Raw genomic sequence first — 14,784 nt, 5'->3', positions numbered from 1 at the left:
CTATAAAAGTATGTCTGTATGTTGATGTCTGTTGTATGTAAAAGTATGCTGATTTAATATCTTGTTAATGGATCACTGTGTGTGCGCACTGAGGCAGGACCTGAGAGGCTATTTTTGGAGCGGCTCTCCTCTTTACGCACCAAATTCCACCTGCTCTGTGCGCTGGACTCTATATAAAATAATTATTTTGTAGCGGATTAATCATTTTCTGTCAAACCTTGGATGCCGAAAATACATGTAATCACTTCTGGAATTAATGTATCACATGAGCTCCGCTGTGTGTGCGCAGTGAGGCAGTAGTGACTCCTCATCACGCTTCAAACGAGCATTTAGGCAGAACGCCAGCTCACAAAAGAGTGATATTTCAGTCAATATTGGACGAACACAAAGTTAAAATTTTGGTGACTGCGTGAAAGTGGATGTGTGTTTAAAGCCATGGAAGATAATAACTCCAGTGGAGCAGCTAAGAGCAGGAGCTGTGCGGCAACACAGGTGGAGAGCGCGCAAAAGACCGACTTTGAAGACATAACACAAAGTTAAAAGTTGTATCATGGTGACTTGTAAGCTACAGAAGAAATAAAGAAATATACATATTGAAAATGATCCACAGGTGTATATAATAAAACGGCCACCTCATTCTGTATGCAGAATGGCACCGCGCGCAAAAGAGCGCTTTTGCAGAAATAAACAGACGAACACAAAGTCAAATGTGGAATCATGATGTAAAAATGATTGTGCTTCAAGCCAGGGAAAAAATAAAGCCAGCAAGTCACGGATGGAACGGAAGCCAGAAAGAGCAGAGAGGCGGCTGTCCATGAAAGGACAACAGCAGCGCGCGCACAAAAGAGCGATTTTGCAGAAATAAACGGACAAACAAAGTTTTGTGTGTTTAAAGCCGCAAAAAAAAAAAAAAAGCCAGAGAGCCGCGGAGTCAGTGAGGAGCACAGAGGCGGCTCTCCAGGAACCCGTGGTTCAGGTCTAGCTGGTCTGGTGCATTACAGGTGGACTGCAGCCTGGCGCACAGCGCACAACTGCGGAACTGTGATGGAGTGTCTATTTTTGGACTGCGTTAAAAAAAAAAAAGAAGGGACATCTTTAAATGCTGCTGTGAATCTGTGAATTGAAAACCCACACTTTAAAGGGACCAGGTGTGGGAGGGCTGGAGGTTTGGACCAAACTCATGCCTAAACGTGCGCCAACATGGCGTTATCATGGCGCTATCATGGCACTACGTGGCTTTGTGAAACAGCCAGAACAGCAACGAAGATGACAGCTTGGCTAGGGTAAGGCTAACTATGTTTTAAAAATGTATAATTAACTAAAAGGTTTATTTACACTTAGTGAGGTAAACACATTTCTAGCCCCACTTTGACATTTTCATCTGTTCAGTTGCAACAAGAGGCAGTTTACTCTCGAGTTCTCTGTGCCTTGTACAACAGAAATTATCCATCAGTTTTTGCTTGTTAATTCTGTGTTTGCTTTATATATAAGTAATGCACTAATTACATTTATTTTGTTTCTTGTTGCATGAAGAAATAGTGCCATGATTTGAAAATAAGTGCAACTTATAGACTGATGTGACTTCTTGTTTATGTATTTTGTATGTTTTTTTTCTCTTCATGGTGCATTTTTTGGATAGATGTGTACCACTCCAGTGCAACATAGACCAGAAAATATGGCAAGTAAAATATCTGACAACTGTTTAGTTGTCAAATATTTAGTATCACAGTTAATTCTGTGATTACTTGTGGTCCCTTAAAAATAGAAGACTGCAGACAAAATGTGCTTTAATTCCGAGAGGTCTCACCAATATGGATGGAAGTATTCAGGTGACTTCCAATAAGAAGTTAAACTTCATGCATCAGAGAACAAACTGAAGTATTATTTCAAGCTAGTCAAAATGTTAATAGGAAGACAAATCTGTATGAATGTGTCTGAAACAGAGAATCTCCACTCATTATTGACTAAATTTATTCCATGTGACACATAACATGCATATCAATGACAAGCCATAATAGAATTAGAAAGATTGGAAATGATGCTAGAACTCCTGTATGCACACACATGCAGTCAATAAGAACACAGGTTCCAGTATAAAAACCTTAAAATCAAACCACATGGCAGGTTTTCCACACTTTCCTTCACCCTTTCACAGCTGTCACATTGAAGGGGTATGAAGTCATATTTTTCTGATTGCACAACTTGTAGTTATGAAGTTATGTCTGGCTCTGAGTATTTGCCACTGCTGCCTTTCGCTCCTCTGCTCACCCGCTTCCTCCCATCACCTCCTCTCCCCCTCCCCCACCTCTAACTACTGAAATCATCCACAAAGAATTCCTTGCTTTGGTAGAACAAATGATGGCGAGACTGAGAAAGGACAGAAAGAAAAGAAGAAGAAAAAGAAAAGAGAAGGAATTCTGTTGTATAGGCTTTTATGGTAGGAGTTTCCCTAGAATCATAAAGCGGCTCCAAGTGCTGGTTCTGCACTTCCCCAGACCCTATTTTGTGCAGATCGTAAATGGGGTAAAAATATTCTTGTAAATATGCAAAGATCTGAGTTTGTGAGCATTCTGCTAACAAATGTATAGAGCTTTAAACTTTGTATCTCAAGTTTTAAATCTATATATGTCAGCTGAGAATTTCTGTCAACAATTCACCTCATACGTATATGCACTTCCAGAGTGACTGAACACGACATAGTTTTGTGCATCTGCAAATGTACACAAAATTGCCCCAGCACTACAAATATTACTCATTTGTGGAATAATTCAGAGAAGAAATTTGATCTCATCAATACCTTTTCCCTGTTTTCTCAGATAAACACAGTTTTCAATAGGACCTTGTCTGAAAAATAAAACTTTAGAAGCATGTTTTGCATATAAAATAAATAGACATTATTCTTCTGCATGTTTCTACAATGTAGACTGTATTTCTGTATCAATATTTCTCAATGTCAGTAGGCGCATGCATAAATGAACAAACAAACTGCATCATTCTATTACTTCTGCTGAAGAAAACCTTCATTCAGGGTTCACTTTTGGTTTTATTACCTCAAAGATTTCTTCTCGGCAGACCTCGATGCGGCAGTGACCAGCCTGAGGTTGTTGTTGCGATAGCTCTTGCCGCAGGACCTTCAGCTTTTGCACCAGATCTCTTTTATATTTGGGCACTGTCAGACACTCTGCTTCTTCCGGCAACTGCGCTGGGGACAGAGCTTGCTGAAGACATCCAGGACCACCCTGATCCTTCAACTGTGGCGGATGACTGGAGAGATAATGGAATTGGTTGAAAGGAAAAAAAGAGACAGAGGGGGATAATGGAAAAGAAAGTAATTTAACAAATGGAGAGAACAACAATGTATGAAGAGACAGATGGGTTATAGGAAAGAAGGGTACAAGGGGAAAAGATGGCACAAAAGTCAAGTCAGCACAATTCACTGGAAAAGCACTTGTCATCAGCCATCCTGTTTCTGTTATAGGTAGAAGGCAAAGGAAAAATCTGTAGGAAATCTCTCAGCATGTTCAAATCAAATCACTAACCACTATGCTAAGCATTTAATGAGATATTCTTTCTCCTTAACATTCTTGCTGCTGGAATATCTGTTCATCTACTCTAGAGTACCAATTCAGTGGGACCTACTGTTCTTTCAGGGCAGATCTTGACATTTCAGGTTTCCATCACAGCCCGTGTTAAAAGAATATCATGAAACCTAGACTCCAGTTTACCAGATGTCATGCAACAGACTCTTAAACCCTCCCTCATTGTAAATCTGGCACAAAGTAGTGCAAAACCCAGCACAAGTGTTACTGATAGTTTCCAACCTACATACACAGTTGTCATTTTTATGCAGAGTGGCTGTGTGCTCTAAATCATGACACTATTTGCACTCATATGGCTGTGTCCTTCTTCTGTCCTTGATATCATCTGTCACCCTGGATATATTCTGTGAAAAGGAAGAGATTGCACCTTAGGGCCCAGTCACACTGGTGGTTACAGACATCTGAGCACAGGTTCAAGACAAATGGTCAGTACAGTCGCTGGACAGTCAATGGGAAAAGAAAAGAGAAAAAAATTACAACAGGTGTAGGTGATGAGACGATGGCTTTAAAAAAATAAAACACGCTGAACATTCTAAAAATATGCACTGCAACTCCTGTCACTCTCGAATGCAGCAACTGGTTTGTTTGGCGTGTCACAGAAGTGCATATGTTTACAGCTGGCACAATGAGGTTGGAGAGAAAAACACTTGATTTAAAAGTAAGAGCTTGATTGTGAGGAGGAGGGAGTAAAAATAAGCAGAGAAGAACGGATGTGATATTGAAATTTGGAAAGATTTGTGCACAATTACGTAGGTGAGCCAAAGATACAAAGATTGTTTATCAAATGTGTTATTATGTGCATCCATGGCAGGACATAAACGGTGGAAAACTCCATTTACACAGATGTTTGTTTTCACACAATATTAACTGAGTCTTTTCAAGATAGTAAAAGGCTCTGACACATAAAAGGATGAATCCATTCTGTATATGGTGCATTCCAAAGGGGCAACACAATAAGGATTTCTGATGATTATTTCTCCCTGCCTCCCCATATAAAAGCCTCTCCTGCCCAAAAAATTGAATCAGTAAGTTTTTTAATCAATTATGCAATCATACCGCACACACAACATTTTCATGAAGGCAGGAAAGGAAATACATTTACGGCTTTGGCGCACTGACGATTCACATCAATAAGGTGAGGTACCACACCAGTTCTTAACCAAAATGTTGCTGAATGAAATGAAGACTGTATTATCCAATTAGTAATAATAATACTACATTAAACAGCTATGTCACTGATGTTTGGTCACTGGCCTTGTGTTATTTGTGCTCAGATGTCATGTGGCCATACCTCCACAGTACAGAAACACTCACTGTGGCAGATACTTCCTCTGTCTTTTTTGACAATAAGGACTGCAGTTCAGCATGACGGACAATTCCTGCAGGACTGATGGCAAAAAGTAAGACTGTCTTAACAATTCATCCCACATACACAGGGCGATTCCACAACAATGTTGCAAACATTATTATGCAACCATGCAACCATTATTATTATGCAACCTCTTGCTTGCCTCTACTGGTGGTTGGCTCTCACTGCGGTATTGTATCACTTCCTGTTCCGGAGCACAGCGGTGTTTTGCTGTATCTGTTAGCTGTTTAATCTGCGCAGTTAGATTGATCTAGATAACGATTTGTTTCACAGTGTAATCTTCACGTGCCTTAACTAAAGCACTCCCTCTGCTGAATCACCTCTAAATTATTTACACATTATTCACTTCGTGTGTTTTTAGGAATCCGCTAGCTTAGCGCAGCTACTAGCTCTTAGCCGGTTTAGCATGGCGGCTTCTCCTGTCTCTCCCGCACTTTTCTGCTCTCGGTGTGAAATGTTTAGTTATTCCTCGGCCTCCTTTAGCAGTACTGGTACTTGTAATACGTGTAGCTTATTCGTAGCTTTGGAGGCCAGGCTGGGCGAATTGGAGACTCGGCTCCGCACCTTGGAAAATCCTACAGCTAGCCAGGCCCCTGTAGTCGGTGCGGACCAAGTTAGCTTAGCCGCCGTTAGTTCCCCTCTGGCAGAATTCGAGCAGCCGGGAAAGCAGGCCGGCTGGGTGACTGTGAGGAGGAAGCGTAGCCCTAAACAGAAGCCCCGTGTACACCGCCAACCTGTTCACATTTCTAACCGTTTTTCCCCACTCGGCGACACACCCACCAAGGATCAAACTCTGGTTATTGGCAACTCTGTTTTGAGAAATGTGAAGTTAGCGACACCAGCAACCATAGTCAGTTGTCTTCCGGGGGCCAGAGCAGGCGACACTGAAGGAAATTTGAAACTGCTGGCTAAGGCTAAGCGTAAATTTGGTAAGATTGTAATTCACGTCGGCAGTAATGACACCCGGTTACGCCAATCAGAGGTCACTAAAATTAACATTGATTCGGTGTGTAACTTTGCAAAAACAATGTCGGACTCTGTAGTTTTCTCTGGGCCCCTCCCCAATCAGACCGGGAGTGACATGTTTAGCAGCATGTTCTCCTTGAATTGCTGGCTTTCTGAGTGGTGTCCAAAAAATGAAGTGGGCTTCATAGATAATTGGCAAAGCTTCTGGGGAAAACCTGGTCTTGTTAGGCGAGACAGCATCCATCCCACTTTGGATGGAGCAGCTCTCATTTCTAGAAATCTGGCCAATTTTATTAAATCCTCCAAACCGTGACAATCCAGGGTTGGGACCAGGAAGCAGAGTCGTAGTCTTACACACCTCTCTGCAGCTTCTCTCCCCCTGCCATCCCCTCATTACCCCATCGCTGTAGAGACGGTGCCTGCTCCCAGACCACCAATAACCAGTAAAAATCTATTTAAGCATAAAAATTCAAAAAGAAAAAATAATATAGCACCTTTAACTGCACCACAGACTAAAACAGTTAAATGAGGTCTATTAAACATTAGATCTCTCTCTTCTAAGTCCCTGTTAGTAAATGATATAATAATTGATCAACATATTGATTTATTCTGCCTTACAGAAACCTGGTTACAGCAGGATGAATATGTTAGTTTAAATGAGTCAACACCCCCGAGTCACACTAACTGCCAGAATGCTCGTAGCACGGGCTGAGGCGGAGGATTAGCAGCAATCTTCCATTACAGCTTATTAATTAATCAAAAACCCAGACAGAGCTTTAATTCATTTGAAAGCTTGACTCTTAGTCTTGTCCATCCAAACTGGAAGTCCCAAAAACCAGTTTTATTTGTTATTATCTATCGTCCACCTGGTCGTTACTGTGAGTTTCTCTGTGAATTTTCAGACCTTTTGTCTGACTTAGTGCTTGGCTCAGATAAGATAATTATAGTGGGCGATTTTAACATCCACACAGATGCTGAGAATGACAGCCTCAACACTGCATTTAATCTATTATTAGACTCAATTGGCTTTGCTCAAAATGTAAATGAGTCCACCCACCACTTTAATCATATCTTAGATCTTGTTCTGACTTATGGTATGGAAATTGAAGACTTAACAGTATTCCCTGAAAACTCCCTTCTGTCTGATCATTTCTTAATAACATTTACTCTGATGGACTACCCAGCAGTGGGGAATAAGTTTCATTACACTAGAAGTCTTTCAGAAAGCGCTGTAACTAGGTTTAAGGATATGATTCCTTCTTTATGTTCTCTAATGCCATATACCAACACAGGGCAGAGTAGCTACCTAAACTCTGTAAGTGAGATAGAGTATCTCGTCAATAGTTTTACATCCTCATTGAAGACAACTTTGGATGCTGTAGCTCCTCTGAAAAAGAGAGCCTTAAGTCAGAAGTGCCTGACTCCGTGGTATAACTCACAAACTCGCAGCTTAAAGCACATAACCCGTAAGTTGGAGAGGAAATGGCGTCTCACTAATTTAGATGATCTTCACTTAGCCTGGAAAAAGAGTCTGTTGCTCTATAAAAAAAAGCCCTCTGTAAAGCTAGGACATCTTACTACTCATCACTAATTGAAGAAAATAAGAACCCCAGGTTTCTTTTAAGCACTGTAGCCAGGCTGACAAAGAATCAGAGCTCTATTGAGCTGAGTATTCCTTTAACTTTAACTAGTAATGACTTCATGACTTTCTTTGCTAATAAAATTTTAACTATTAGAGAAAAAATTACTCATAACGATCCCAAAGACATATCGTTATCTTTGGCTGCTTTCAGTGATGCCGGTATTTGGTTAGACTCTTTCTCTCCGATTGTTCTGTCTGAGTAATTTTCATTAGTTACTTCCTCCAAACCATGTCTATTAGACCCCATTCCTACCAGGCTGCTCAAGGAAGCCCTACCATTAATTAATGCTTCGATCTTAAATATGATCAATCTATCTTTATTAGTTGGCTATGTACCACAGGCTTTTAAGGTGGCAGTAATTAAACCATTACTTTAAAAGCCATCACTTGACCCAGCTATCTTAGCTAATTATAGGCCAATCTCCAACTTTCCTTTTCTCTCAAAAATTCTTGAAAGGGTAGTTGTAAAACAGCTAACTGATCATCTGCAGAGGAATGGTCTATTTGAAGAGTTTCAGTCAGGTTTTAGAATTCATCATAGTACAGAAACAGCATTAGTGAAGGTTACAAATGATCTTCTTATGGCCTCAGACAGTGGACTCATTTCTGTGCTTGTTCTGTTAGACCTCAGTGCTGCTTTTGATACTGCTGACCATAAAATTTTATTACAGAGATTAGAGCATGCCATAGGTATTAAAGGCACTGTGCTGCGGTGGTTTGAATCATATTTATCTAATAGATTACAATTTGTTCATGTAAATGGGGAATCTTCTTCACAGACTAAGGTTAATTATGGAGTTCCACAAGGTTCTGTGCTAGGACCAATTTTATTCACTTTATACATGTTTCCTTTAGGCAGTATTATTAGACGGCACTGCTTAAATTTTCATTGTTACGCAGATGATACCCAGCTTTATCTATCCATGAAGCCAGAGAACACACACCAATTAGCTAAACTGCAGGATTGTCTTACAGACATAAAAACATGGATGACCTCTAATTTCCTGCTTTTAAACTCAGATAAAACTGAAGTTATTGTACTTGGTCCCACAAATCTTAGAAACATGGTGTCTAACCAGATCCTTACTCTGGATGGCATTACCCTGACCTCTAGTAATACTGTGAGAAATCTTGGAGTTATTTTTGATCAGGATATGTCATTCAATGCGCATATTAAACAAATATGTAGGACTGCTTTTTTCCATTTGCGCAATATCTCTAAAATTAGAAAGGTCTTGTCTCAGAGTGATGCTGAAAAAACTAATTCATGCATTTATTTCCTCTAAGCTGGACTATTGTAGTTTATTATTATCAGGTTGTCCTAAAAGTTCCCTGAAAAGCCTTCAGTTAATTCAAAATGCTGCAGCTAGAGTACTGACAGGGACTAGAAGGAGAGAGCATATCTCACCCATATTGGCCTCTCTTCATTGGCTTCCTGTTAATTCTAGAATAGAATTTAAAATTCTTCTTCTTACTTATAAGGTTTTGAATAATCAGGTCCCATCTTATCTTAGGGACCTCATAGTACCATATCACCACAATAGAGCGCTTCGCTCTCAGACTGCAGGCTTACTTGTAGTTCCTAGGGTTTGTAAGAGTAGAATGGGAGGCAGAGCCTTCAGCTTTCAGGCTCCTCTCCTGTGGAACCAGCTCCCAATTCAGATCAGGGAGACAGACACCCTCTCTACTTTTAAGATTAGGCTTAAAACTTTCCTTTTTGCTAAAGCTTATAGTTAGGGCTGGATCAGGTGACCCTGAACCATCCCTTAGTTATGCTGCTATAGACTTAGACTGCTGGGGGGTTCCCATGATGCACTGAGTGTTTTTCTCTTTTTGCTCTGTATGCACCACTCTGCATTTAATCATTAGTGATTGATCTCTGCTCCCCTCCACAGCATGTCTTTTTCCTGGTTCTCTCCCTCAGCCCCAACCAGTCCCAGCAGAAGACTGCCCCTCCCTGAGCCTGGTTCTGCTGGAGGTTTCTTCCTGTTAAAAGGGAGTTTTTCCTTCCCACTGTTGCCAAGTGCTTGCTCACAGGGGGTCGTTTTGACCGTTGGGGTTTTTCCGTAATTATTGTATGGCCTTGCCTTACAATATAAAGCGCCTTGGGGCAACTGTTTGTTGTGATTTGGCGCTATATAAATAAAATTGATTTGATTTGATTATGCATCAGTAAAAGTAAGTTCTTTCGGCTTCTTTTATTCTACCTGGGGTTGCCACAGCAGATCTGATATGGATCTGCATGGTGCTTTGCCACATGTTTTACGGCAGATGATGCGACTCCACATTTTATGGGGAACGGCCAGTGGTGGTCTTGAACCGGGAACCTTCTGCTCTGGGAACAAGCACACTAACCACTTGGCCACCATGATGCCATAAGTGTGCATCAGTGTCTTTCACAAAAGAGTCTTATGAATCCTTGTTGCTAATTGTAGAATCCTGGTGACCACTAGGGGTCACTGCTTCTTTTAAAAAAGTAGGGCATATCCTTTAAAGTAGCAATATTTGGCAAAGTATTTATTTCAACTTTTGAACAGTTCAGTGTGTTTAAACAGAACTTGGGCTTCCACAATTAACAAGTGTACTGCTGCACCAGTCTATTGAACTATTCAGCAGTTTGCTTTGTTGGCAGGCAATGCGGCGCTTTGCATGTTAAAGAAAGGGTAAGACTGCAGTTTTCAGGTTTGAAAACCACTTTAAGGAGGAGAAATGGAGAAAGAGATGGGTTAAAAAAATGGCATGAGCTGCTCTTGGCTGGGAATCTTGGGAACCATATAATAAAGAATCATTTCAGCTCACTTTTTTCTTCTAAGTGCAGAGTGTAATTAAAAATACATTTCAGCATAGTTCATCGTCTCTGGCTTCCAAATGCAGCAAGCGCTGCATTTTTTTTTTAAATGGTAAATATAGAAAATACAAGCACAGCAATGGTGAAAATCTGCCCTAACCAAAAGAGAGAATGAGTTCCTACTGCTATGACAGCTTGGGTGAGGTATGGCGATGGCAAAGAAATATAAATTTACAAGATTTTATTGCTGTCATTTTAAGGAGTTGGGGAAATGAAGGAATGAAAATTTGCAGAAATGGATACCCTGCATTCTTACAATATGGGTCCATCCTCTTTCAATGTACATTTATTGTATAAGGCCTGTTTGGGGAGATAGTTTATGTACAAGACTGTCATGTGCATTTCTTTATGGCAACTAGCACATGTGGACTGAAATGACTTAAGTAGGTATACTGGTATTAAAGCCACACCAACCCAATCAGTGACTCCACACACATCCAACCCCCACCCTGAAGAATAAAGATCCCTTTAAGAGTCCATTTGGTGAGAGTATCTGCTGGTTTGTTGATATTTACATTAAAGGAAAGAGGGGGCAGGAAAGACAACTCTATTGGTACTGACTGTCGCCCTTAAATTTTCTGAAGAGCAGTTTTGGAGCTCAAATGTGTTGGCTAATGTTCCCATCTTGGCAGTGTCTTAGCCTGCCTAAAGCCCCATTTACACACAGACGGTAAGAGCTCCCGGAAGCGTCCCGGAAGAGTTTTTGGCCATCTTAAGATCACACGCCATTGTTAACGCCGGCACTAGGGGGCGTGGCTTAGTTCCGGCTTTACCGGGACTCGTTGAAAAAATTATTCAACATGTCGAATAATTCCGGGAGCGCTCCCGGAGACCTCCCGTGACAACAGCGACAACGCGAACAACGGTGTTTGATACTTTTTAATCGCCGTTTCATCCAATCAGGGACTGAATATGTAGTGACGTGGAGATGTCTGGAGTTTGAAGATGTGAACATGTCCTGTATCTGGTAGCAGCCTGTGAGCAGGACTTATATCTCTTTTGTCCTTTATTTTACAATCATGACAGAGTTTTTGGAGTGAGCAGCAGCACCACAGCAGCGTGGGGCGGAATTTATTTTTATTTTACGTGCATGCGCGCGCAAATCGTCCTGGAGATTATTTTGCTTATTAGCTACACAGCTGTATAATAAAGCAAATGGTGACTGGCTTCTAAACACAATTATGACAGAGTTTTTTGGGGGAAAGAGCGGAGGAGCAGCCCCACAGCAAACAGCAGCAGGGAGCGGAGTTTCTTTTTTCTTTCTTTTTTTTACGTGCGCGCGAGCAAATCGTCTGTAGAAAATATTTTATTAATTAACTACATAGATGTATAATAAAACAAATGGTGACTGGTTTCTAAACACAATTATAACAGAGTTTTTTGGGGGAAAGAGCGAGGAGCAGCCCCGCAGCAAACAGCAGCGGGAAGCGGAGTTTCTTTTTTTCTTTCTTTTTTTTTTACGTGCGCACGCTCCGCCCCTTTCCACCGCGAAAACAGCCGGAACTACCGCGAACTTCGGTCTACGTACTACTCGCCGACAAAACCGTCTATGTGTAACCTGGACTTAATTCTCATAAATTGAGTAAGATGTGGACCCTGGGCAAGACTGGCATGATTTGTGCAGGATGAGTGAAGGTTGTTGCACATGCCCCAACCTTGCAATTAGCAAAACAAACAAAGCTAAGGCTAACTTCTGTTTGGGTGTGTGATTAAGTCATAGTTTGTGAAGTAGGTGGTGGTTTCCATAATTGGTGGCTTGAGTGCTGGTATTAAAACATGATCAGCATATTGCCTTAGAAACCAATGGATCATCAGTGGAGCTCAATATCACCAAGATAACTGCCAATTACTGATAACCTGGTGCCAACATGTAATTTAATGACGCCATGAAAACACAAGGAAGAGGAAACGTGATCCAGCCCAGGAGAAGCCTGTGGCCCCCCCCATCTGGAACTAGGCCTGGACGGAGACCCCTTCAGCAAGCGCCTGGTGACCAGGCGCTTTCCATCTTTCCCTGTGGGCTCACTTCCACCTTTCACTTTCCATCTCCACCTGGTGGGCTCATTGGGAATTGCTGGGGTCAAATGAGCTGTCCCATAGGAGGTAGTGAAAGTCGAGGGCCTTGATGGTCCAGACGGGGGCGGCAGAGGCTAGCTCTGGGGGCGTGGAACATCACCTCGCTGTGAGGAGAAGGAGCCGGAGCTTGTGCGGGAGGTGGAGTGCTGCCAGTTAGATCTGGTGGGCCTCGTTTCCATGCACAGCCTTGGCTCTGGAATCGCTCTCCTTGATAGGGGTTGGACCTTATTCTACTCTGGAGTTGCCCAGGGTGTGAGGCGTTGGGTGGGTGTGGGGATATTCACAAGTCCCCGGCTGAATGCCGCTATGTTTTAGTTTACCCTGGTAGATGAGAGGGTTGCCTCCCTGTGCCTTCGGGTGGGGGGAGTCCGACTGTTGTTTGTGTGTGTGCACCGAACAGCATTTTGGAGTATGAGTTGAATGGAGTCCTGTATGGGGCTCCAGTGGGGCCCTCAAGTTTTCTGCTGGGGGATTTCAACGCACAAGTGGGCAATGACAGTGACACCTGGGGCCACATGCACAAAGACTTGCATGAAATTCCTACTGAAACATGGTGTACGCTAAAACCCAGAAACTCTCGTACTGACAAAAATATGCAGATATATGAAAGTATGCGTACACATGGATCAAAGAACATTCTGTTTGTCCATCCCAATCAACGTGAAATTGAGCGCACATGCAGACGTACCTAACTCCTCGCTTTTCATGCCCCTATTTAAATATGCAAATTCATGTGTATAGGTCCTGGGAGCTCAGCCAGATGAGTCAACATGAACACAGAAGCAACAGATAATGGAAATGAAGTGGAGCTGCAAAGGGATAGTTTATTTGATATCTTGTCAAATGGAATAAACATGAAATGGAAAAAAAAAACAAAACACAGAAGCAACAGATAATGGAAATGAAGTGGAGATGCAAAGGGATAGTTTATTTGATATCTTGTCAAATGGAATAAACATGAAATGGAAAAAAAAAAAAAAAAAAAGCTAGTGGGAGCATGTGTCTGTGAGGCCGTTAAAGCTGAGGGCTCAGAGTAGCGCGCACACACACTTAAGTAAAAAACAAAAACTCACTAGTACACTGAAAAGTCTTGTCGAAAGGTCTTTTTGCTGTATTACTTTCGGCTTTTACCACCAGGTGGGTTCAACTCACATTCCATATATAGATCCTTTATCCTTCATATATAAATAAAGAGATAAACAAAATGGAGTTTTTGTGGTGGAGTTTTGGTGATATGTGACTGAATGTGATGTATTTGTAGCATTCATGGCTTGCCATACAAAAAGGCTGTGATTTGTCACTTTTACATTTTGCCTCCTTCCTCTGCCATCATATTTCAAAGGTTTTTACAGACATTCTGCACGTTGATGACATTTTGGTCATGGATCACATACATTTGGCAGAAAAGTCCACAAATCTTCACATCATGGAGTCGGAAAAAGACATTCAAATGGAGCAAATTCACTGTCCGGCGCCACAGCGCATCAGAGCACACTGGGAGGAGAACAACTGTTCCCGGGGACAACGCAGGAGACAACCTAAACAGTCGCTGGGGGAAAAAAAAAAAAAGCAGCAGAGTGATGTCCGTCACTCGTTCTTCTACTTTTTCTGTTCTTCTACTAATATTGTAGTTACAACTGGCAGACTGTTTCGCTTTGTCCGGAATGCCCACCACCAAACCAGACAAACTTCACAACTATTTTACCTGAACGGAAGGCTGTTGTAACGAGGCAATGTAAACAAAAATAGATCAACTTTACAAAATATCAGCAAAGAAATAAATGAACATGATATAAGGTTTAATATAAGGTTTGATTCTACAATGACATCTTTTTTCACTCTGACTGACCGTGTTTTAAAGGTAAAGCTGTATTTCTGGTGTTTGCCACCAGGTGGACTCTCCTTTATTTTCCCAAAATTTGTGAGGTTTGACCCAATTATCAATGGTAAATATCATTGGAAAGACTCCAAAAAAACATAGGCTTATAGACACAGCCACTTTGCACACTTTCACCAAATTTCTAGTCAATTAGATGAAAAATACTAAAACTTAAGGTGAACAAACAAACCAACAAATGAAAAGTCAGCGGTACAGTAAGACGTCTTGTCAAAAGGTCTTTTTGCTCTTTTACTTTCAGTTTTCACTACAGATTGATTTGCACTTCCCAGCCACCGCACCACAGTGCAAACATTTTAAATTCAGTGGCTGAAAGAAAAGAAGGGAAAGTCAGTGGTACACTGACAAGTCTTATCAAAAGGTGTTTTTGCTATTTTACTTTCAATT

At 41.4% G+C, this 14,784-nt stretch overlaps 1 protein-coding gene across 4 annotated transcripts in view; it reads right to left on the bottom strand.

Annotated features, from left to right (window-relative positions):
* LOC117526753 (E3 ubiquitin-protein ligase SMURF2-like) overlaps nucleotides 1-14,784 on the bottom strand; it is a 224,811-nt gene that overhangs the window by 35,107 nt on the left and 174,920 nt on the right. For all 4 annotated transcript variants that reach the window (XM_034188831.1, XM_034188830.1, XM_034188833.1 and 1 more), the window contains one exon: nucleotides 3,051-3,264. In XM_034188831.1, coding sequence (XP_034044722.1) covers nucleotides 3,051-3,264 — 214 coding nt within the window. The remainder of the gene's footprint in view (nucleotides 1-3,050; nucleotides 3,265-14,784) is intronic.

Source organism: Thalassophryne amazonica, chromosome 15, assembly GCF_902500255.1.
Source record: "Thalassophryne amazonica chromosome 15, fThaAma1.1, whole genome shotgun sequence".
Classification (NCBI taxonomy): Eukaryota; Metazoa; Chordata; class Actinopteri; order Batrachoidiformes; family Batrachoididae; genus Thalassophryne; species Thalassophryne amazonica.
The sequence above is the reverse complement of the archived record's forward strand: the minus strand, read 5'-3'. Positions and strand labels throughout refer to the sequence as shown.